This window comes from Carassius auratus, chromosome 26, assembly GCF_003368295.1.
Source record: "Carassius auratus strain Wakin chromosome 26, ASM336829v1, whole genome shotgun sequence".
Taxonomy (NCBI): domain Eukaryota; kingdom Metazoa; phylum Chordata; class Actinopteri; order Cypriniformes; family Cyprinidae; genus Carassius; species Carassius auratus.
The window spans coordinates 9069577-9096046 of record NC_039268.1 but is presented as its reverse complement, the minus strand read 5'-3'; the positions used below and the strand labels follow the sequence as shown (position 1 = coordinate 9096046).

Genomic DNA, 26470 nt, shown 5'->3' with positions numbered 1-26470 from the left:
TTTAAAAACGATGAAAATCTAAGAAAAGAATTGCATAAAGATACAGTAAACCATGTGACAGCTATTCCTTCCTATCATAATCAATATTTTTACTACTAATAAACTTAGTTTACCAAGGATACAAATTAGTCAGCGAAGAGCATGCTTGAATGTGACATGACATGTGAAGAAAACAAAGATAAAACGGAGAATATAAACAGAATACTTATAGTGTGTGTCATTTCCAATCAAGCTGCAATGTAGTTAAAAAAAAAGAAAAAAAAGAAAATTTTTGCATGTGTGTTTAGGATATATTAAAACAGGATATATCAAAAGAAACGAGTCGATTGGTTTATTCCAAAAAGGTTGCAAATGTCATTTCCATCATCACAGTTAGTTCCACCATAGAATGTTGTTTGTTTGTTATGGTTATTAGACAAATGACAAACTAGTAAGTGTTCTAACAGTGTTCCCAAGGCCAAAAGTGCTCTTAGATAAAGAATCTAATGAGTGCGTTTATTTTAATGAGAGAAAGAGAAGAAAATCTGGAATGTAACAGGAAATCTCTCCAACTTTTTGACCCTGGAGTCCACATGGATCAGACATCTGTGTATGTGCTCATGTTCTGCTCATTCTCAAACACTCTGTTATGTCCAAGCACTAATATGATTTGCTCCTCCGAGCTCCTTTGTCTTCTCCGTCCTGTGTAAACAAGAATGTGAGAGCTCAAGCCATGGAAAACGCTCCCAATAAAGTCACAATGGCAGGACACAATACCAAACATCAACAGCTGTCCAACATAAACATCATCTATGCTGAGTTCTGCACTGATGTTACTCTCCACATGGGAGGTTTTACATTCCTGTCCCCCGAACTAACATGTTTAAAGCTGTTTAAGTTTACTGACTCCTTGTCTGCATCATTCTAACTGTTTATTGTACATCTTTTTTCTGTCTCTTTATTGCTCCTTCCTTCTGTCTTCTCTCAACTTCCTGCCTCCATATCTGTCCTTTCTCTCTTTCTGTCTCTGTTTGTGGGTTTTGTAGGTACCATGGCTAACCATCTCATCTCCAATGCTTTGTTACGTCCTCATGGCACTAATCCTTATAACACACTACTGGGAGAGTCTGCTGTGTACAATAACCCTACTGCCAACATGTTCAACACGCAAGGTTTGCCTCTCACATACACATTTACAAACTTTAGCACATTTTGGATGGTAAAGTGAAATCTACAAGACAAGGAGATTTGAGGCAAAATATTCACACTGCTTTCACACTGTATTTCCATACAATGAAAGTTAATCAGCACCAACATTGTCAAGTTAAAACTTTGCAAAAGTTTGTCTTTTTTGTTTATATGACCGCTTGTTTTTATTATTAATAAATCATTTAGATTTAAATGCATTTTTATAAATATAAATTTTATATAAATAGGTATTTCATTAAATATCTTACACACAAACATATGGAGTATTTCCAGAAACATACATTTGAGTAATCAGTGTTCAATGCCACCTATAAAAATGTAATTAATTTACATTGAATTTGAAAGCATTAAAAAAATTACTTTAAAAGATTTAATACATTTATTTTGAAAAATTCCTTAGTTAGCTATAATCCTCTAATTTGCTCCAAATTTTGATTTATTCATTATTTATTCATAAAGCTTTTAGAAAAAAATATGGTGGTGGTTTTGATAATTTTGCTTTATAAGAAAATGAAAATGTAAAAAAGAAAAATATTTTGATTAAAATCTCTAACAAAATCTATTATTGTCTTCTAGATATTGGTCAATAAATAGAGGACTAATTTATCAAATTGAATGTTTATTTAACAATTATTTTATTGATAATGATTAATATTGTTGGACTGTTCTATTCAAAATTATTCCATGATGTATCATATTTCTTTGAATTGCAAATTAGCACATTTCCAATTCAACTTCCTGTTTAATTAATTTTAAATTCTGCTTAATTAAGTTAAAGGGACCTAAATAATAATATTCTGTATTGTACTCAACACAGATTTACTAGAAAACGAAATGATACAAAGTGTTTGTTTACCATGGTGTGTGAAATACAAAACTTTCTAGAATAATACTAAAATATATATATTTCATATAGTGATTATATATGTATATTTTAAACATTAATTATTACAATATCTCATGTTTCTTGAAACACTCCATATGTTTAGCATATTAGAGGACATACTTATAGGTAATTCATGTTGGAAAAATGTATTCTCTCAATAAATTCTTAATTTGCTGCTTATTAATAGTTAGTAAGGTAGTTGTTAGGTTTAGGTGTTGGGTACGATTAGGGATGTAGAATAAGGTCAAATAGAATAATGCATTAATATGTTTTTGATTAGCACTAATACACGGCTAATATTCTAGTAATATGCATGCTAATAAGCAACTTATAGGTGTTACCTATTCTAAAGTGTTACCAAAAACTTCACAGTGGTACATTTTTTTGATATCCATTCTATTTTAATTCAGCTTCCTTAAATTCAAATTTGAAAGACTATTCTGCATCCTATTCATTACCTTGGGAATATAAAATGCATTAATATTCTAATGGTACTCATACACATACAAGACGGTCCAGAGTTAGCATTGATATCCTACATACATACTTCCTGTGTCTGTTTAATGAGCTTGTTTATGTTGTTTCGATGTCCATCTGTTCTGTTTAATAATTTGGTGGTATAAGAATATTTCAGCCTAGCATCTGTCCTAAACTCAGCAGGTTAGCATTCAGTCACTAATGCCTGTCACAGTCTGAGCTGAATATAATACTTCTTTCTCTCTCTCTGTGGACATGTTCCATAAGCATTTATGTATGTAATCACTCTCTCTCACTCTCTCTCTCTCTCTCTCTCTGTCTCTTCTTTCATGCGGGTCTGCAGCCTCCTACAGAGATTCAAGTATGATTCATTTACTTTCACAACAGCTCCACGTTTATAATATATTCTCCTCTGCTTCTCTCTTCTTTAATCTTTTTCTCTTCCTCATCCCTCCTGTTTCCTCCTCATTTCCCTCCTGTTAAATCCGCAACCCTCCTATTTTTATTTGTTTCTTATTTGATAAAAGTTAATATCCTATTCGATATCATCTTTCATGAAGCATGATCCGATTCATATTACCATCAATCATAAATACTGTATATATATATATATATATATATATATATATATATATATATATAATCATTTTTGGTCACACTTTATTTTAAGGTCCAATTCTTGCTATTAACAAACAAGTAACTATTACTTTAGTCTAAATAAATGCCTAATTTGTTGCTTATTAATACTTGTTAAGGCAGCTGTTAAGCTTAGGTACTGGGTAGGATTAGGACTGTAGCATATAGTCATGTAGAATATGTGCTATATAAGCATTAATAAACAGCCAATATGTTAATAATAGGCATGCTAATAAGCAACTAGTTAATAGTGAGAATTGGTCCCGTCTGTTACCGATTTTTGTTTGTGTGTGTGTGTGTGTACCAATATGTTGTAAACGAGATTCTGTTGTCATTTCCTCTGTTTCAGAAGGCATCCTCAACAATGCACGGGACTCCAGTGTAATGGATACACTGCCGCTTAACGGTAATCATGGCAACAGCTATGGTGTGGCAGCAGGCGATTACCTCACCTATAGTTCTCGCGGCAGCGAGCCTCCAACTACACTTGAGAAGAAGATCCTGAAAGAGCTGACGGCAAATTACGCTCCGTCGTACCTCAACACCCAGGAGCGACAGGGAAAAGCCCACCAGGGCACCTTGACCAATAAACTCAACAACCACCTGGCCAACGGAGGGGTCGCGGGGTCATCGTCTATGGCCAAAGATGACGTCATGGTGCTTGATAACCCAGGAGCATTTCACCGACACGACGACGGGGGCGGTTTAAGCCTGGAGCTCATTAGGGAGGAGTCACAAGCGCCACTCCTCCCACCGAGGCCACCCCCTACAGAAAACCATGCCCCCATGCACACGTTTTCAGCTCACCGGCGCCTGCCACAGGAGAACAGCGAGAGCTTCTTCCCGCTGCTCCCCAACGACACGCACACACACTCCTCGCACACACACACTCCCCGCGCACACACACACTCCCCCCTCAGAGACTCGCTCTATACCAGCATGCCTACGCTCACTGACCTCCCTCATGGCACTGATGACCTCATCAACGGTCTGCATGATGACGAAGATGATGAGGATGATGACGGCGAGGAGGAAGAGGGCAGCGAACTGCACCTGGCCAACGGCAAAGGGGTCGTAATGGAGGCAGACGATGTATACTACAAAAGCATGCCGAACCTGGGCTCCAGGAACCACATACAGGAACTAGAGAGCTATTACCAGATGGGACGCGGAGGCAGTGATGGGTTCATCGCTCCACCTGAGAAAGAAGACTCATCGCCTGAAGAACAGCCACCAGACCCCTCACAGCTGGTCACCAGTCTATAGACACCGGCGCACACACAGCGTGTGTGTTTATGTGTGTGTGTGTGAGTGTGACACAATGCACAAGGCATGGGATACACTACCTACTGCACTGATAGAGAGACTGATTCCAGATAGTCCCCGCATTCCAGTACATACGAGTATCCTGTCACCAAAATCCTGCTCCAGTTAGAACCAGTAACCAGAAACTAGTAACCCATTCCTATGCTAGAACAAGGACTACCGCGTGTAGGCAGGTCTTGTGGACTTTTTTCTCCTCAATCTCCTAGGAAGCTCATCTGCTGAGTGAAACTCTTGCGGATCGTCAATTCGGAGACGTGGACAAACTGTTGCTCCCTGAATCATTTGCATAGATCTCCTTCATCCGATGGCTGTCTGATTCTCCTCAAAACTCGCCACGAATTGTGGAACAGACTGCGGAAAACTAGCTGCCATTTTAGATGACCTTGTATGATAATGAGACTTTGAACTCTTCTGTCGTACTGAACTGCATTACCCACAACTCTCTAGAAGACTTCTCTATGATTCTCTGCTGCACACATTCCTTCTTGTTTAGCACCGTTTCTGAGCGTGAAATCACAAAAGGCGCATCTATTCTTGAAGACTGAGGACGCATCTTGTTTTCTTACATTTATTTTTCAGTAATAATCTCAGTTATGGGAAAGGTAATCTTCACTAATTACAAAGAAATGGAACTGTTTTCCATGTAAAATGTACAGATTCCCGATATTGCAAATGATCGTATGCGTTTCATGTTTTTTGACATATTTTGCCCCTTGTATGTGTTTTTGTAGACTAGACCAACCTTGCAATGCTGTGCTGGTCCTCCAAAATACTATCCCTAATAACGCACAGCACAAACACACGCTCACCTATCTACATACACACTCTTGTTTGGAAGGATGGCCGTGGAAACACTTTGTCATTCTAATTCTCACTGTGTCGATGATAACCAAGATACTCTGGGGAAATGACTGTTGTGTGATTGACCGCTATTGCAGATTGGATCCCAAGGAAGCTGGAATGTTGTCATGTCATGAGTTCTAGAACGTTTACCCTTCAATGCACCATTTTTTTGTGTGTAAGAGCAGAAATTGTACTTTGGATGCAGGTTGAAGAATTCTAGCTTATTGCAATTCCAGTAACACGTGTTGACACAGATAAAATTGTTCTCAGGCTATAAGATGGTCTATGATTGTGACGATTTCACATATGGAGTTATGATTTTAAGAGCTTGATCAAGAAGAGTAAGAAAGGCTAGCTTGATGTGAATTGGAACTGGTCCAATAAAAGTGTAAACTGGGGAAATCATGATTACGATTCATGTGCTGGGCATGTCTAAACATAAAATAACCATGTAAAAGAGCAGACTAGAAGAATAGGACTTGGTTTGGAAGATGGAAACAACCTTGTAAAGGTCGGTTTCTGAAACTACTGTTTACTTGTTCTCAAACTGAGACTCCCTGTAGCTTGCACATCTATTCCTTGTTAACACACCCTGAGAAAATTGACTGCATATTTATTCCTGTGATTCAGTCTTGTTTTTTTATTTTGTATTTTTCAACAGATCAGAAATGTAGGATCCTAGATCGAATCGGGAAAAGAATTGGATCGGCACTGAGACCGTTTTAATTGTTATTATCATCAATATTATTATTATTACAATATCAATGAAATTATTATTTATTCTTTTCATATGCATTCTAAACTGAATGAACTCATAACTAATATTTGTTGTAACAGTGAAAGTTGTTTGCCAACAAATAAAATTACTGAATTAATATTTACAATATTTCTCAAGGGAGAGGTGTGTGTGTTTTTTTTTTTTTTTTTGCTTTTTAATTGAATTTTTCAATTATAGCGACACTTTCAACAGGACAAGGAATGGTCATGGCTCCTCTGAGCAGATTTTCAGGGAAGGATTGTCATGGAGTAAATTGTACTCTGGATTGTGATTCTCTGTTGAAAATCCTTTTGGACTAGACTTAATCTCTGTCTTGGAAACCAGCCGGAAGACTTTAACAGTCAGTCATTCTATACTGACCCAGTTTCAGTACCGACACCAGTCGAACGAACATGGTACCAATTAATTATGCACATCTGAGAAAAGCGCCAGACCAAACAGTGTAATTACGACCTATTGATTTTCATGTCTTTCCATGCAAACAGACACGCGTCCGTCTGCAAACACGCCCAAATGTCAGACAGCCTGCGCGTGTGAGTGTGTCTGTGAGAGCTCGCTCTGCCAAATGTTACCACTTTCATGAATATTTATAGGCCGTTTTGACAGGCACTTGAGCATTTTGAAAGCAAGGAAGGATGCAGCTTTCCCCTCCAAGCAGACTATATAGCTCCATACTCTAGAGCCCTGTCCTGCCTTTGACATAAGTATAGTGTGTGTGTGTGTGTGAGAGTGTTCTGTAGGCAGCCAATGAAACTGAAAAGTTGGATTTGGTGATAGAAACTGTTCACCATTCAAACTTTTAACCAACCACACCTACAGCCTACATACCACCCAAGTGAGAAGAAAATAATTTAAAAAAAAAAATCAATATTTTGTATTGTGGTTAACAAAATGATATTTTTTATTAAACTACAAATACTGTAAACACATTTACAGAATAAACTGTAAATTTTAAAATGTTGATCGTTACACTAGATAAGACATTTATTCCTCAGCTGGGATCAGTTTGGACCTTCAAGCCATTGGCTCCCATTGAAGTCCACTAGATGGAGAAAAATCCTGGAATGTTTTCCTCAAAACCTTCATTTTTTTATTCGACTGGAGAAAGAATGACATGGGGGTGAGTAAATTATCAGGATATTTTTATTGTGGAAGTGAAATAATCCTCTAACATATACTGACTACAGTACAATAATAATACAGGTGGTAAAAAAAGAAAGCCACATGAAGAATCAAAGTTCATCACAAGTATCTTTTCCACATACTGAATTATATACTAACTTACAGACACAAAACACCATCATGGTTACACACACAACACTTAAATAATGCATTAAAAATTCATTAAACAACAGATGTAACATAAAACCCAAATGCATGTAACTGATTACAAAAACGATTAAAAAATTTATTATTTAAAGAAAATGCGTTCGAATGTGAAATGTAGTGCAATGTCATTTACAATTTTTGACTGTAAATTATACATTGATTGGTTCTTTCTTACTTTTAAAGAAGTGTTGATTTAAAATTTTACATGACATGTCTGGTTAGATCTTTTGCAGATTTTCTCTGTATTCTATGGATACTGTGTACTATACTATAACTGAACAGGATTCATTTTGTGATGGTAAGAAGATTCAAGATTCTGATTCTTTGTTTTTCAATGAAACATTCTGATTTATTTGTATTTTTAACACCTCAATTATTTCTTATTGACTAAAATCATTTTATTTATTTGAATTATTATTTTTGTAAAAATATTTAAAAATGTTAAGTTATATAATTGTTAATATTTATTTATTTTAAATTACATTAATTGCATTTTTTTAAATATTTAATTATATTATAATCATAACTCAATTTAAATTATATATATATATATATACAGTCGGGCTCGAAAGTTTGGGCACCCCTTGCAGAATCTGTGAAAATATGAGTAATTTTCAAAAAATAAGAGAGATCATACTAAATGCATGTTATTTTTTATTTAGTACTGTCCTGAGTAAGATATTGTACATAAAAGATATTAACATTTAGTCCACAAGACAAAAAAAATTGCTGAAAATATTAAAATAACCCCCTCAAAAGTTTAGGAACCCTTGGTTCTTAATACTGTGTTCTGTTACCTGATGATCCTCGACTGTCTTTCTGTTTTGTGATGGTTGTGCATGAGTCCCTTGTTTGTTCTGAACAGTTAAACTGAGCAGCGTTCTTCAGAAAAATCTTTAAGGTCCTGCAGATTCTTCAGTTTTCCAGCTTCTTTGCATATTTGAACCCTTTCCAGCAGTGACTGTATGATTTTGAGTTACATCTTATCACACTGAGGACATTTGAGGGACTCAAACATAACTATTTAAAAAGATTCAAACATTCACTGATGCTCCAGAAGGAAACACATTTTTGTCTTTAAAGGGATACTCCACCCCTAAATGAAAATTTTGTCATTAATCACTTACAAATTTATATTTTCAGAATAATCCATCTGCTTTTAGTTCAACCATAATGTTATGAAGTGACGAGAATACTTTTTGTACATGAATAAAACTAAAATACTGACCATTTTGGAGAATATGAGCTGAACGCAGGCAGCTTACGCTCTTCTGTACCAGCGGCTAACACAGAAGAGCGTAAGCTGCCTGTGTTCAGCTCATATTCTCCAAAATGGTGCTATGGTAAGCCTCCTGGCCTCCCGGTCATCCAAAATATCTTAAATTGTGTTCCGAAGACAAATTAAGAATTTACGGGTTTAAAATGACATAGGGATAAGTGATTAATGAAGAACAAAAAAATCGGGGTGGAGTATCCCTTTAAGTAACAAATACTTCATTTTAAGTCATCCTGTGGCCCCCTTGAAAGGTGTGCTGAGGCCCCCCATGGGCTCAGGTCCCCTGGTTGCAAACTACTGATCTAGACAGATGGCAGAGACTGCAGTCCTCTTCCTCGCCTCCTTCTCTCTCGCCTTTGTCTCAGGTTAATTAAATGAGACTGGAGAAGATATGGGCCGAATCACAGCATGGGCTCTGTGATCACTTAGTGCTGCCTGTGACATTTTTACCAAGGCTGCCCACTCTAACATCAAAAGCATTTTAACTGCACATGCCAATTTTGGCTCAATGCACCAGACATGAATGTTAAATATAAATGTATGCTTGGTAAATATGCTCTTGCCACAAATGAAATCTGCACATATTGTGAATGTACATGCTGGATATGACTTGATGTAATTGAATAGCATTAATCTCCCCCTCTCAGTTACGGATTTTGGCCAGTTGTAATTAGGACATAATCAATTGAAATGATTAAAAAAATGTATTGATTAAATAATTATTTGGTCATTTTAATGACCAAACATTTAGCTGTTTCATACATTATGTGCACAAACAGAGCATGATTTGCCAAAAATATAAAATTGCAAAACCCATAAAAAAAAACACTTTACATTATGTAAATAACATTTATTTTTTTGCAGGGTTTTAAACTGTATGCATTTGGCACGAATTGCAAACCTCTAATAAATTAAATAAAACTGCTAATTTAAGGGTAAATATCACCATTAACTCATTATTTGAAAACAATATTATTATAATTAAATCGTTTGACCATTTTTACTTTTACCACACTCTTACAGTATCTTTAATTGTTTCCATGTCATTTATTTAAAATACAAAAAAATCACTATTACATGAAGCCTGCATTTTTAAGCAACATGCAAAAAGTACACCCCATGAAAACTGACTCATTTAACATACTGGACAAATTAATAGTTAAAACATTTTTATTTAACAAATTACACGTCATTAGTAAGGCTTAAATAATTTGTAGCAGAAATGGGCATTTTCAAGGTAGAAATGTTACACTTATCACTTCATCAAGTGCAAATTAGTAGAACATCAAGAGGAATGTCAAACTTAAACTTTAATAAACAGCTGTGGTTTGGTTATAAGCAATGAAATACTTGGCAGCATCAAAAAGGCAGACTGAGCCCTTCAGAAGGAAGGTTAGTAACGCTTAAAGTCTGAAAAGGGATTTAAAGCCATTTTCAAGATATTTAAAATCCACCATTCCACTGTGCATAAAATAATCTGCAAATGGAGAAGCTTTTACAGCAGGGCCATCTTTCCAGGTCAGCCATCCCATCAAACTCACCACAAGAATGAAAAAGATGCTTCAGAATGTGTCAAAGGTTTGTCAAACATTTTCAACAAACTTAAAAATGAAAGCTCACCTGCCATTAAAATGTGAGTAAACTAAACATGAGCGAATTCAACTTGACCATAAGCATGTTTCAAATAGTCAAGACTCTTGTTTACTTTGTTTAATTTTTGAAAAATGTTTAACTTTTAGGATAAACCGCAAAACTTGCCATTACAATTGGAATTAAATAAAAGAAATCAATACAAATAGCATAATGGACCTACAATGTTTTGCAGGCAACTCTGGAAACAGTCAATAACTTAGGAAAGCAAGGAAGAAGCCTCTGCTCTCAAAAAATCCAATGTAATCCAACACCTACATGTACTCTGGACATTGAGTCGAAGGTGGAGATGTTTGGCCACAGTTTCAAACATTACATTATGTTTCTTGAAAACAAAACAATGCATTTGAGAATAAGAAACTCATGCCAACTGTGAAGCATGATGGGAGTGTTATAGTTTAGGGGTGTTTTGGTGCTTCAGGGCCAGACAAACTTGCCATTATAATATCAACTATGAAATCCACATTATACCAAAGAGTGCAAGACGAGAATGTAAGGCCATATTTTAAAGAATAAATAAATAAAAACTGAAACTGAACCATCCAACCTTCCAACAAGGTTATAACCCAAAACATGCAGCAATGGAGGACTTAGTTAAGAATAGTTAAGACAAAGTTTGGACAAACTTTAGAATCCAAATGCTGAGGTGTCTTGAAACTGACAATACATGGAGGAAGCTCTGTGAGTATTACAAAGTTAAAAAAATTCTGCATGGAAAGATATTAAAGTCTCCAGTGCTATTTCATATGTTAATTTATATATCCTTTGCCAGTCAATAAAGTAATAAAGTTACAGTATCTGTCCACATATGAAAAAGGAATCTTTCACAGGGTGCATTACTTTTCTACAACATTATTATGTAAATATTTGTTCAGTTTGTACTCCATTTGACTGCATTTGTCACTGCACTGCGTATAAATACAAGTCTATCTCCTGATCTCAACCTGATTGGGCATGCATTTCACTTGCTGAAGACAAAACTGAAGGCAGAAAGACCCACAAATAAACAATAACTGAAGACAGTTACAGTAAAGGCCTGGCAAAGCATCACTGAAGAGGAAACCCAATCTTTGGTGATGTCCATAATTTCCAGAATTAAGGCAGTTATTGCCTGCAAAGGATTCTGCACAAAAAAAATTCAAATTAAAAAAATATATATGATTAAATGTATTTAGTCCAATTACATTTGAACCCTGAAAATGGGGGACTGTGTATAAAAAGGGTTTTCATTCCAAAGCATTTTATGTCAATTTATGCATTATATATACAGAGCTGGGTAGCAACTGATTACATGTAATCTGGATTATGTTTATATTCCCTGAGAAAGTCTTCCAGTTTTGTGAAGACACAGTCATTAGTCATTAGTTGGGTGGCTACACAGCATTTGGCCACTGGATTTACACAAATCATTCAGGTTTAAATACTGATGAATACATTCATTTTTATTTGAATTATTTATTATTCATTCGATTATTTTACCATGTATTACTTTGGAAGGTGTTTTTCTTTACACATTAAAATACACACATTCACCAATTTACCAACTTTTTGTCATCTTATCCTCTTTCACCTAATAGAGTTTTATTTGAATTACCCCTGAGATTTTAAAATAAATATTTTAATAATGAAGTATCACAATTGCATGCTTATGGTTCTCTGACATTGGTTGTGGTCACATGACATGCAGGTAATAATTTTTTTTTACTTGTTTTTTTTTTAATTAATTTTAAAATTATTCATTTTTTATGCTTTTATGATATCTTTTCATTAAAATTCTTTCACTACCCCAGTTTGGGAAACTTTGATGTAATACATTGCATGCTCTTCATGTTGTTGATAACAACAAATGGAATATAGTTTCTTACTCTTTCTATTTTTATATCACTATGGTAAAATGTTATCCAATTTAAATAAATGTAGCAAAACTGAGATGGGTCATATGTAAACTAAAAGTAGTCTTATTATATTATATAAAATGTGTAATATAATGCATTATGTTATTAAGTACAATTTTTGTCAGGTACTTTGGAATCAGTATTAATTATCACTATTACAAGTACAAAACCTATCCTAGGGTGTATTACTAATAAATGTGATTTATTTTATGGAAAAAATACACTGTAAGATTATTACTAAATTGAAACCAATACTAGAGGTCCTTACTAAGTGGCAACCCTTTACAACTCAAATGTTTTTCATTTATTCAATTAATTAATTCATATTTATTACAGTTTTTCATAGCACTGTATGGCAAATCAGCAGTACAATTGGTCAAAAATAGTATCATAGACAGTTTTTCTTTTTTCTTTCCTTTTTTTTCAAGTTGGTCCAATGAATGTAAATGTGCAAGTTCTCAAATTCCTCAAATTACAGTTATCAACTGGCATTAACCCGAGTAGAGCCAAAGTGCCTCTGAAGCAATCATATTTTAAGTCTTTTCCTCAATATGGTTTGCATATTTAAAGCCTTAAACCAGCCTCGGGTCTTTCTGAACAGGTGCAGAGGCAGGCGGGGAGTGTTCTGTGAGCACAAAGGGTCAACAGGCTTTATTGTAAATGCTGATGGGGGTGAGCTATACCTAACTCTCTCCCTATGCTATCTCTCGCTTATTAAACTTTATCTAACTTCCATTTTTCATTCTCTTTAGGATTTGGGGAAAGCAGAGTAACCATGGAAACGGCAACAGCAGGCTATCAGAGGCAGAATCATAACAGTGCTGCTAGAGCTCTCGCAGCCAGCAGAGTTAAGAGTCGTGTGTGAGCGAGCTGGCATTCTGGGTAAAAGAACAACAAAGGAAGGAACAGGAGTCTTACTGAGATAACAGTTCTTAGCATCACTTATGCACTCTAACATTCCTATGCTCACGTCCACACACCCTAACAAAAAAATGACTGCGGTTTTACAACGCCTGAAAAAGTCTACTACTGCATTCATAGAAAAACACTTGCAGCGAATACAGCGAAACATCCGCAGTAATGCATTCAAACTAAGTGCTGGAACACTGAAAAATATGCTTCTGCATGGGAGATCTGATTCTTTTTTGATTGTTTATTGACAGTGTCAGCGAACAGGAACTGACAAGGAGAGATTGCGATCAAGACATGTCAGTGGTTGTCATCACAATCCCCCTTTAGAGACCTACAGTGAAGTGTCTTGCACAAGGGTACAAACGTGATGGATATCAGTAACACTTGAGTTTATGGTCCATTTATAATCTTTCAAATGTTTTAAATAGCGTAACAAGATCTGTATGCAGAACGACAGTATGGAGGCAGCTCTTCATCTCTCTCATCTGCTGCTCTCAGCTATCAGTGCAAACAATTCGTTTGATCTGTTTTCACCATCAGTCTTCATCAGAAGTTGGAAAGGAGGCAAAACGGACAGGCAAGTTTATTTATATAACATATTTCATACACACTGGCAATTCAAAGCGCTTTACAAAGAAAAGAAAAAGTGAAATAGAAGTCGTTTAATATCCTTTAAGGTCAAGTATAAACAATAGAATGGTAAAATTATACTTAGCCCACATAAATTATTTTTTTATTGTTTGCTATATGTGCTAGTTATTGCTATATATAAGGGATTAGCATGAGAATAAGTGATCTAACCTTTGTAAAATAGTGTTCTTGTATTATGGTCTCATTTTAGATAAAATCATTTCTCAATTTTTGAAGAATGAACATTTATCTTTGATATATGGTGACTAATGAGTCAGCTTCATGTGGATCAGGAAGGCATTCAATCTTTTTTAGATTTAAGTTTATAGTAATTAGGGACCCGTTTTGCAAGAATTCAATTTGTCAGCAGAATTATTTATGACCAAATTATGGGAAATCTGTAATGTGATTTAACTTTTAAGATTTGTCCCTCAGTTTAGATCTATATAATTTGACTGTTTTATTCTGAAAGGAAATTATTGATATTGCATAAATGTGTCCTCTTGTGTCCTTTGTCTTTTTATCCAGCTGGTTCAGTGTATGAAGTGACAAAGAATAAATTGAGATTTGATCTTGGCTAACTATGAAAAGTTGGTAGATATGTCTAAATGATAAATGTCACAGAAAATGATTAATTTGTATATGAACAAGCACAGTTTCTTAAAAAAGATAATAACCATGAAATAAAAAATGTTTTCTAGTTAAAGGTTGACAATATAAATCATTTCATATAAATCATGAATCATCACAGCAGGTCCTTTGCTGAGAGAAAGTTTCATGTAATGTGTATCGTGGTAAGAAACAAATGATTCAGAACATTTGGATCTGAAACACAAAAGGCAACATTAGCAGTAACTTGTAAATAAATGGAACGTTTTTAAAATAAGTTTGCATTATTTTTTTAATGTTCACTGTTCATACACCCACACACTAACACACATCAGTCTCCCACAGAGAAACAAAATACTTGAAGATCAAAACATTGGATGTTTTCCATAATTAGGGTTTATAAAAAAAACACCTGAAACTACAGAATAAGAGGTGCGTGTAAGTTAACTAAATACTAAATGAACTGTTTATTACATATTTACTTCTACAGTACATTTTTTTCTTTAAAAACAGAATAAAATAGATGTTCTAGCAAATATTATTAAATAGAGAATATGTATTTAGTTAATTCATGAATTAATAAAAAAAAAAATCTATGGAAAACAGCATTTAGACTAAGATAAGTTCAGGTTAGAGTTCCTAAATTAAAGAAAGTATGATAAATATGACTTGATAAATTTGTGCAAAGATTCAGAAAATTAAACAAATTACTTGTCTACCTTTTGTGTCATAATTTTTATATTATCATTAGTGGCATTTATTATCATGAGTCCCGCAGTGTGGACCCATGTGCTGTCATCTGGCACTCATACACATTTTTTCGCGTGACTTGAAAGCACAGCTTTTTGAAAATAAAGAATTAGCTTCCTTCAAAGCGCAGTGTTTCATATACTTCTGGTTTCCATGGTGATTATTTCAATCACCTGTTGTTGTGGTTTCTAGAGTTTTCAAGAGGTCAGAGTTAACCGCCTGAGCCAACGTTACAAAATAAAGCACGTAGCCTTGAAGTGCGGCAGTGTGTGTGTACCATGCGTGCCCATAAAATAATGTTTTTTGCTAATGGATTTTTAAAGTGTCTATTTGTGTAAAGATTGAGATATAAACATGTTGTGTTTAAGTATTGATGTGCCTACAGGCAAAAACAACTCAGTGCGAGAGACGATTTTGTCTCCATATCACAGTTGGCAACCCGTGTGTATATGAGTGTGTGTTCTGTCTCTGCAGTTGGCAGCTTGTGTAAAGCAGATTTTCTTTTTTCAGCTCATCAAACTCGATGTCTTCAAGCATCTCGTACATGTCACTTCGCAAACATTTTTTATTCCGTTAACCCTTTGTTCAGTGAAAACCACAGAGGACGTTTAAATTTGGGAACAGCCTATGTCTGAGGGCTGGGGTGGAGAGATGTGTGTGGGTCAGTGGGCAGGTCAGCTGGTGCTTGTGGCTTATTGGTTTAGGCTCTAGGACAGTAATTCAAATGTCACAGGTTTGATCCCAGATAGCAGGACATGTGAATTAGAGCATTACTAAAGGATCTTTATCTCTATTGCGCCCTTGAGTGAGGCACTTAACCTCACAGTGCTCCCGGCTAACTGGCCCTGCCATTAATGTCCTTTATGTTGCTTATGTTGAAAAAAAATATATCCACTAAGTAATCTTTGGTATGTGTCTGATTGAAGCAAGATTGAAAGATTGCCTTGATTTCTCATGAAACGGTGTTCAGGCCCATTTCATTTCTGTAATCTGATGCACTTCAGAGTAAAACGTGGTACAGAATGAGAAAAACATTGGGACTGATTTTTTTTTCCCATCACAAATCGATTGGATTGTTAATAGTGGGAGTAGCCAAGTTGGAGCCAGATGGCTGGAGACGGGGGGTTGAATAATACTGGTGACATCAGCTGAAAAGTTTCTACTTTTTCTTTGGAATAACATGCACTGATGAATATAGCTGTGTTCACACTGACAGTGATTTAATCTCTGGAGGTCGCTGAGTCACTGTGCTGTTGGTTACTAGCAAACTCTCATTGATACAGTAGTTACTACATCCCTGCTGAGTTGCAAAAAAAAAATGTTGGTATCATGAACATTTCAGTCTACACGTTGAATCGATTCTGCCTAATACTGGGAGCTGCCATTTGAAATGCCAGATCAAAAGTGGTAAGGACTGCTGCGATTACATGCAGGATAAGTAAAGGGTATAGACTAGTGGTCACCAACCTTTTCGAGCCTAAGATCACATCCAAAGTCCAAATGTAAACCAAGGCAAAAAATTATACAAAAAAAGGCCACAATTTAAGTTCTACTCTGACATTCTTGTTATCTTTTTGTCAGTAGCAAATTATTTAACTATACAAATAGTATATAACTATACAAACTGCCAACTATAATTCAACATTTTCAACAGTAATATAACATTAAGTATTTCCACAGGCTTATTACTCGTATATAAACACAAATATTTTCACACAAATTGCAGACCTACATCCATTTTTAGCTACAGAAATTGTATAATGTAATCAAATGTAAAACAGCATGGCATATTTGACTGTATAAATTAAAGATTGTTCTTTATTAAAGTTACAAAAGCTTTTTAATCAGGAGCAGTGAGTGATTTCTTTGTTGTTGCTGTTCGATTAATATAAAGACTGTCACATTAAGAGAATGAGCTGATACCGCGGCCTACATTCAGCTGGCTATGTCTGCTGTAGGATACTTACCAAAACAGGCATTTTGACATGATTTTTGTGTGAATTTGTCCATTTAAACACAATACTTCAGAGAGAGCTTATATTTGCGCGCATGCCAAGGCATGGGTTTGCATGCTTTGGATAAGTGCATGCGCAAATCTTCACACTGCATGCGCAAGCTCGTGTCCTCTGCCTCTTAAAGGGTTAGTTCACCCAATAATCAAAATTATATAATTAATAACTAACCCTCATGTCTTTCCAAACCCGTGAGATCTATGTTTATCTTTGGAACACAGTTTAAGATATTTTAGATTTAGTCCGAGAGCTCTCAGTCCCTCCATTGAAACTGTGTGTACGGTATACTGTCCATGTCCAGAAAGGTAAGAAAAACATCATCAAAGTAGTCCATGTGACATCAGAGGGTCAGTTAGAATTTTTTGAAGCATCGAAAATACATTTTGGTCCAAAAATAGCAAAAACTATGACTTAATTCAACATTGTCTTCTCTTCCGTGTCTGTTGTGAGAGAGTTCAAAACAAAGCAGTTTGTGATATCCGGTTCGCGAACGAATCACTCGATGTAACTGGATCTTTTTTAACCAGTTCACCAAATCGAACCGAATTATTTTAAACGGTTTGCATCTCCAATACGCATTAATCCACAAATGACTTAAACTGTTAACTTTTTTAATGTGGCTGACACTCCCTCTGAGTTCAAACAAACCAATATCCCGAAGTAATTCATGTACTCAAACAGTACACTGACTGTTTTAGTCTAAAATAGTTTAAGTATAAATGTCCCGTCTGTTTTGGGAGGTGGCGCGCAGTCAGTGGAGGCTTGCGCTGCAGTGCCAGGCGAAAGTATAAAGAAAGCGGTTGTTTTACAGACATTATATGTAAACTATAGGCTATTTGATTGGACAGGACAGATATACCCCTCTCCCTCCCCTAGACACAATTTACTACACACAATAGGCTCACACATGGTGCATTTGAAATTAATAAACAATAATTAATAAAAATTCAGATTTTGAAAAATCTCCGCGATCGACTGAAAAAGCTTCCAAGATCGACTTGTCGACCGCGATCGACGGGTTGGTGACTCCGGTTATAGACTAAGCTAGCATGCTATGCTATGCTAAAAATATGCTAAGCAAGTATGCTGAGTTGTTAGCTTGCAAAACATCTGCTATCACACTGTAAATTTCAATTTGTGCTAGTTTAGGTTACTGAAGTTTTTATAGATTGGCTTCTGAGCAAACTTGAATATATTGAGCAACCTGAACTTGAGGAAATGTTGACGCAATGTTGCGTCAATAGGAGTTTCCTTTGGCTTTAGGAATGGATTATTGCAGAAATATGCTTTGTGACAAGGAGTTTATGATTCTTTTTTTGTTGATGATTTGATGATTTTGTTCATCAAGATAATTTACACGTATGAATACAACTTTATGAAACCTAAATACATTCGTCAGAAGTGTAAACCAAACTTATGCATTAAAGAAACTACACTAAGTAGAAACTATGAAGTGTGAGTTCAAATAGTTTACAAGAGCATGGGGTATAAACACAACAAGGCTGTGGAAGCAGACTGTAGATGAGTAGATGATGAGACAGGAGGACGTTTAATGTCTTTACAGTCTCATTTTATCAAGACACATAAAAGCCTAAATAAAATCACAAGTGGGGTATAATTGATATATTTTATGTCACAGAATAAACATGAAAATATCTTGAGCTTGTATTAAACATAATATTCCATCATATAAAATCTTATAATCATTTTAATAATAATATAAAATCACTTTACTTGTGCTTAGGAAAAGCAGTGCAGTGTTTAGTCTTAACCATGAAAATATGTTGTTTTCTTTTAAAAAGTGTATATCTCTCAGACGGTTTCAACGGCAACAACATAAACAAACGTTACTGCTCATGAGCGTTTTGTGGACCTAACTTAACTTCCGGTAGACTTCCAAATAGAATAAATAACAACAGCCAAGTCCCTCTAGAGTAGATATTTTTTGATAACAAACAAAATATGTTTGCTGCGTGGATCGGACGGACTTAATGAAAATGCAAATTCATTATTTGCCAGCAGGAGATGTTTTAAAGCATAGACATAAAGCGCGAGAAATAGAGGTTTCCCCAGTAACGTTAATGGCTGTAAACAAAGCAGAGCTACGCTCACACTCTGCTTTATCAGGCATATATCGTCTTTCTTTCAGAAATACAGCGATATAAAATATAGTATATAAAATATAGTATATAGTATATCACTAACTGGCTAAGATAAGCTCTTTTGATTTGCTAGAACAAGATATCATGATAACATGCTATGTTTTAATGCAAAGCAGAAATCTGCAACTATCACTAAAAAACTCTGTCCCAATTTGTTTATTACTGCAATATTCTGCCATTTTGTAGCATAAATAGCTTGAGAAGTGCGTTTACAATGAAATACTTCAAATACCAGGATGATGTGCTAATTATACAAAAAAGAAAGCAATGTTGGACACAACTGTTGTTGTGCAGTTTTGCTTTAAAGGGTTACCCATTAAATCTACATTAAGCTACAGTTTTGAAAAAAAAAAGTGAACAGCTTATTGATTATTACGTTTTGAAAATTTATTTTTTTAAACTAAAATGCATCGATTCACTACAGGAGGCCTTTGTTCACCTCCCGGAGCTGTGAGAGACACTTTTTTTAATGGATGGGCATTTTTTATTTAACTTCTTTTGGACTGATGCATTGCAACACCCACTGAGTGGCATAAAACAGCTTGAAAGATCAAAGACAGGTTTTAATATAACTCTGACTGGATTCGTCTGGAAGAAGAAAGTCATATACACCTATGAAGACTTGAGGGTGAATACTTTATTGCCTAATTTTCATTTTTGGGTGAACTAACCCATTAAGTTGCAGGGGTGAATGGAACACACAAAAAAAATACCACCTTACACTAGATTGTTGAGTACACAGTACATAGTGAGAGTGCATAGTGTATAGTGAGTGATTTGAAACAGCTAAAATAATGATGAATGATATCCTGTAGATTTGTTGCTGCAAATATTGTGAAACATTTTTCTTCTCTATTGTGATGTACATATTGAGTGAAACAGGTTCCTTTTTGAACAAGGAAAAAGATGAAGGGCGGGACTTGATGTTGTCTGGTGGAAATTGATTGGATCGTTGTTGTGTGTTAATTGCTACGATTTCATGAGAGTGACAGGTTGCTGGAGGGGAGGAATTATTTCCCAGTCCTCGCGCCAGTGCATGTCAGCAGAGAAAAGATGTGGTTGGAAGGGGGAGGGGAAGCTTGTGTTTTGATTAAAGACTACGAGGGTACATAATACAAAAAAATATATTAATAATGACAATGATGTGAGTAGTGAAACACTGCAGTATTGCATGAATAATAAGAACAGTCCATTTTAAATTCATGGTGACTTTAAGTCTATTTAATAGGTGGATTTTATGTAGCATCATAAAGGTGACCGTATAGAGTAAGGAGTATTTTTAAAACATTTCCTAAGCCTTCACAAACATCTGTTTCCTGATTTTCATTGAAAGGAGCTTTGAGTGGCTATCGCCTCTGCAAAACAGTGCTTGTGTGTCCTGCTGTCAGGTCAAGTATATTGAGTTTGTCACCCGCACAATGGGTCCAAAAAGGAATAAGAGGTGTAGTATGACTGAAAATGCCATATAAAATTTTCTCTTGTGAAGAAAACAATAAGCAACATCTCCACCAGTGTGTGTGTGTGTGTGTGTGTGTGTGTTACAGACCCGGTAGCATACCCACAGCATCTGCTCTGCTGCAGCTTGATAGAAAAAGAGAGACTGAGAAAAGGCAAGAGAAGTATAATGCATTTTTGGAAGATATGTAAGGATGCTGCTATTCCATTCAGACTCACTCCCATGTGCACCTAAAAGTGTACAATATATGTTATAAAATGAAAGATAAGATAAACACAGTAGGGCAGCCGTGGGTCAGAGGATTTGCCTCTCATGGCATCTTTTTAAGAAAGGTCACATGTTTCCTGGGTGGGCTTCCTGCTGCTAAGAGATCTTTATAATGAATCTGGATTAGACAGGGTCAAGGGATCCCACCATCAAGACTCTTGAGATTTTAAAGAACTTAAAAAATGTTAGCTTCTCACATGAGGTTTTTTGATGCACTAAGAAGAAAGCACAAACGTATCCCCTTTTATGCTACTGTTTCTCTTTCAATGGCATGATGAAACCCGGGCTTAAAAGGAATCAAATATTTATTTTATATATTATTTAATATTTATAAATACATTTCTAACCACAACTGTCGTCATTTACTAGCATTAGAACTTCAAACAATCATTACTGTATGATTTCCCCCCAATATTTCTTTCTTTATTCACACTACTAGTCAAAAGTTTTGTGAATGTTTCATGATCTTAAAAGGCCTTTTGATCTGAAGACATTGTCTTACTGTTGGTTTTGCTGAAAAACATAACTTTTTTGTCAATGTTTGAATAATAGGCCTATATTTTGTGTCTGCAAATTATTTTCTGTTATTATTTTCTGCAAATTATTTTTTGTTGTTGTTTAATTAATTGCATAATTTTTACTTAATTCGTTGGGAGGCATATGAAGGAAAGGCATCCAACAAATGCACCCATAACTCCGATATTTAGGCTATGTCAGATCATAACAACACCCTACTCACAAAAAGTAACGCGCACATACAGGTTCCCATGGAACTGATAAGAATAGTAGAAATAAACTATTTAAATAACCATTTCACATCTACAAATTAATCCCGTTTTGATGGGTTTACTATTGACTGCTAGCATTTGTACAAAACGCAAACGTTAACACCAAAACAGCAACATTGCCACCAAGTGGACACGAGATGCGCGACAGTTGCGTTCAGACTTTAAATAAAAAACACCAACAGTCTTTAAACGTGATATTTGTTTTTAACATAGCAAAGCAGGTTCTAGTGTGATAGTTTGTGTCTCAATCACAGATAGGCTACGTTGTATCCGGCAGCTGGGAAGGTCAGAATCTTCTTCTTCTTCTTCTTCTTGGTTTTTAACGGCGGCTGGCAACCAGCGTAATTAGGTGCATTACCGCCACCTTCTGCTCCGGAGTGTGGAACAGAGCGTTACATTCTACTCATTAATCCTGTCCTTTTAAGAAATTCAAAGAAAGCTTTGCTATTTATTTTACTTGCCCATTTTATTAAAGATTTAAAATGTACCACCTGAATTCCATTCTTCTTGATTTCAACTATCATACTACTTCTTTCTTCCTCATATTTCTTACATTCAAGAATTGCATGAGTTACTGTTTCTTCTACTTTGCATTCATCACATAGTCCATTTGGATGCTTCCCTAATATTCTGAGTGTACTATTGAGATTGGAATGTCCCAGCAATATTCTATTATATACAACCTCTTCTTTCCTTGTTTTACCAATATGTCTTATTTTTTTACTTACTTTGTTAATTAAATTGTAGAGAAATCTACCCTTTTCGTTGTTGTCCCACTTTATTTGCCATTCTGCAATAACCTTTTTCCAGATTAAAACCTTAATTTCAGACTTGCTTAGAGGAACTTGTAATTCTATTTCTTCTCTCTGCAAGGCTTGTTTTGCTAACTTATCTACGTCCTCATTTCCCTTTATACCTATGTGTGATGGAACCCAAATAAAACTAATTAAAATATCATTCTGAACCAATCTAGAATATATCTGTAAAATACTAAAAAGAATATCTTGATGACTAGATTTAAAAGACCTTAGACTCTTTAAAACTGAGAGTGAATCAGAACAAATTAAAACCTTTTCAGGTTTATAATCTTCTACCCACTGCAAGGACAAAAGTATTGCTATCATTTCAACAGTATATACTGCCAAATGATTGGATGTTCGCTTTATACAACTCATTGTCCATTCTGGAACTAAAAAGGCAGCTCCAGTTGTCTCACGCTCTGGATCTTTTGAGCCATCTGTAAATATTTGCAGGTATTGAGGATATTGTGTTCTAAAGTGTACAGAGAATGCTGAAGACATGTCTACTTCTCTTTCTGCTTTTTTAATTTCCAACAGATGTAAATCTATATGGGGAGTTGTATAACTCCATGGTTCATTTTCAGGAATCACCACTGTTGGGCTCATCTTAAACCGATTTACCTCCATTTCTTCTACATACACTTTACTACTCCATCCAAAACTTTTTCTACACAATTTATTTTGTTCCCAACAATTCATTAAAACCATTTTTGTAGGATGATCTTCTTTATGACCTTTGAGGTTAGCCCAGTAATTGATCATTAATTGTTTCCTTCTCATTTCCAGAGGAATCTCTCCTACCAGGACTTGTAAAGAAGGAATGGGTGTTGTTTTTACCGCTCCACAACACTGTCTCATAGCTTGTGCTTGTATTTTATCCAATTTTTCCAACAGGGTTTTTGAAGCTGAACAATATACCACACTGCCATAATCAAACACAGATCTGATCATTGCCACATAAATAGTTTTTATTGATGAAAAACTTGCCCCCCATGCCACTCCACTTACACATCTCATGATGTTTAATACCTTCTGACATTTTTCAATAACTTTGTTTATATGCTCCACCCATGTAAGTTTTGTATCAAAATAAATACCTAAAAATTTAAAAACATTAACTCTCTCTAAGGACCTCCCGTACATCTTCAAATTTATCTCTGGTATATTTCTTTTCCTAGAGAAAATTATAGTCTTAGTCTTTTCTACTGAAAATTTAAATCCCCAATCATATGCCCATTCTTCTACCTTTCTAATTACTTCTTGCATCCTTCCATTAATATACAAAATATTTCTTCCCCTTTTCCATAGAGCTCCATCATCAGCAAAAAGAGATCGACCTACATCTAGCTGAACTTGATTAAAAACATCATTAATCATTATGGAAAAAATTAATGGACTTATAACACTCCCTTGTGGAGTTCCATTTTCTATCTCACATCTGTTTGAAAATTCATTGCCAATTCTTACCTGTATACTTCTGTGCGCCATAAAATCTTTAATCCAACTGTAAATTCTTCCACCTATATTCATCATTTTCAATTTTATCAAAAGTCCCTCCCTCCACATCATATCATATGCTTTCTCAACATCGAAAAATACTGCAATTATTGATTCCTTATTTACCTGAGCTTTTCTAATTTCATTTTCCAAACATACAACAGGGTCCATTGTTCCTCTTCCTTTTCTAAAACCACTTTGATACTTAGTTAATATTCCTCTCTTTTCCAATAAATATGTCAAACGGTCTGTAACCATCCTTTCCATTAATTTACATATATTCGAAGTAAGAGCTATTGGCCTATAATTAGCTGGTTTAGAAGGATCTTTGCCATGCTTTCTTATTGGAATTATTATAGCTTCTTTCCAAGCATTTGGTAACCTTCCTTCCTCCCATACTCTATTATACAAGTCTAAAATTTTTTTCATTGCTCCATCTTTAAGATGTTTCAACATTATATTTGTGATCTGATCTTTTCCTGGAGACGACCGTGTATTATTTAAATTACTAATGGCTCTTTTCAGTTCATCTAGGGTAAATAGGAGGTTAACTGACTGAACTTCTGTTGCCCCATTTCTTTCTAGTTCTTCTAGATGTTGTCTCTTTTTTATTTCCCTCCTCCTCCTTCCTTCCTCACTCAGATTCCCTGACCCATGGATCTGTACAAATGTTTTTACCAACATTTCTGCTTTGTCTTTGTCTGTTACTGCAATTTCCCTTTCTGCTTCTAATACTGGATATCCACACTCTCTTTTATTGCCTCCCATTCTTTTTATCATACTCCACACGTCACCCACTGGCGTAGTTCTCCCAATCTCACTACAAAAGCTTTGCCAGCTATTTCTTTTAGCTTGCCTTATAGTTCTTCTTACCACTGCTTGAGCTTTCTTGTATAATATTAAATGATTATAATTATGCATTCTCTTAAGAAGTTTAAAAGCCTTATTTCTAGCTCTAACGGCTTTACCACACTCATCTGTCCACCATGGAACCGCTTTCCTTGTCATTTTTCCTTTACTTTTTGGGATTGTTTCCGACGCTGCTTCAAGCAGTATGGTACAAATGTTATTATTTAAGTTGTTAATTTCTTGCTTTGATTCAATTACTTCTAATCTTTCCTCACAAATTTCTTCAAATTTAGCCCAGTTTGCTTTTTCAAATACCCATCTTCCTCTTCCTTGCGCTGATGTTCTCTCCATCTCTATATCCAAAGTTGTAAATATTGGATAATGATCACTCCCAATGCTAGATTCCTCCCAAACCTCCCAATTACACTTACTAGCTAAATTATTAGAAACCAATGTCAAATCCAACACAGCCTCCATCCCCGTACGAGGATCTATCCTTGTACCCCTGCCATCATTTAAACAAACCAGCTCTCTTTCCTCTATTAATTCCTCCACCACTTGTCCATTAGCGTTTATAAGTTTCCCTCCCCATAATGTATTGTGTGAATTTAAATCCCCACACCATATTACTCTACCACTATCTTGTCCATGCACTTCCTTCAATTTATCTAAAACCAGATTTTTACATGGATTATAATAGTTTATAATAACTATTTCCTGTCCTCTCCCCCATACCCCCACAGAAATATATTCTTGGTCTCTCCCTTTTCCCAGCACCCTATGTTGTATTCCTTGTTTAATAAATGTTGCACACCCTCCACCATTCCCTTCTTCCCTATCTTGACGTACTACATTATATCCCTGTAAAACATATTCCAAACGGCATTTCAACCAAGTTTCCTGAACACAAATTACATCCGGTTTTATATACAATTCCTCAATAAACTGCTTGAACTCCTGACCATTTGCTATCAAGGATCTAGCATTCCACTGACAAACCCTCATAGATATGTATTACCCATTTGTATCCTGACTTGACCTTATCTGAAGTTCATCCCTAACTTCTTCCCAGGTCAAGCCCACCAATCCAAGATGACGTATTGCAGCTATTACAACTACCTGTATTTTTTGAGTTTTTGATTCAATCCCTGCTGTACCATTAATAACTCCAGCAATAAATGTCACAAATTTTTTCTTTTCAATAATCATATAATCTTCTGAAACATCTTTATTTCTTCTAACTGCATCCCCTGGCTGATCACTTTGCTTTGTATTTTGGTCTCTAACCAGTTTTGCTGCCTCAGCATAAGTTATCTTCTCCTCCACTCTCCTTTTCTGAATCACCATCTCCCTCTTTAACACTTCACATCCTCTAAAGGCAGCACTGTGACCCTCACCACAATTACAACACTTTGGTTTTACTCCCTCCTCACACTTGCCATATTCATGATTTC

At 35.4% G+C, this 26470-nt stretch overlaps 1 protein-coding gene across 9 annotated transcripts in view; it reads left to right on the top strand.

Moving 5' to 3' along the window:
- LOC113044263 (adhesion G protein-coupled receptor L3) overlaps positions 1-6242 on the top strand; it is a 102423-nt gene extending 96181 nt beyond the window's left edge. For 2 of the 9 annotated variants that reach the window (XM_026204076.1, XM_026204074.1), the window contains exons 22-24: positions 1026-1151; positions 2895-2912; positions 3537-6242. In XM_026204076.1, the coding sequence (XP_026059861.1) occupies positions 1026-1151; positions 2895-2912; positions 3537-4453 (1061 nt within the window). In that variant the 3' untranslated portion in view covers positions 4454-6242. The remainder of the gene's footprint in view (positions 1-1025; positions 1152-2894; positions 2913-3536) is intronic. The other 7 variants (XM_026204078.1, XM_026204077.1, XM_026204083.1 and 4 more) reach the window with 5 other exon arrangements.
- The last annotated feature ends 20228 nt before the right edge of the window (positions 6243-26470 follow it).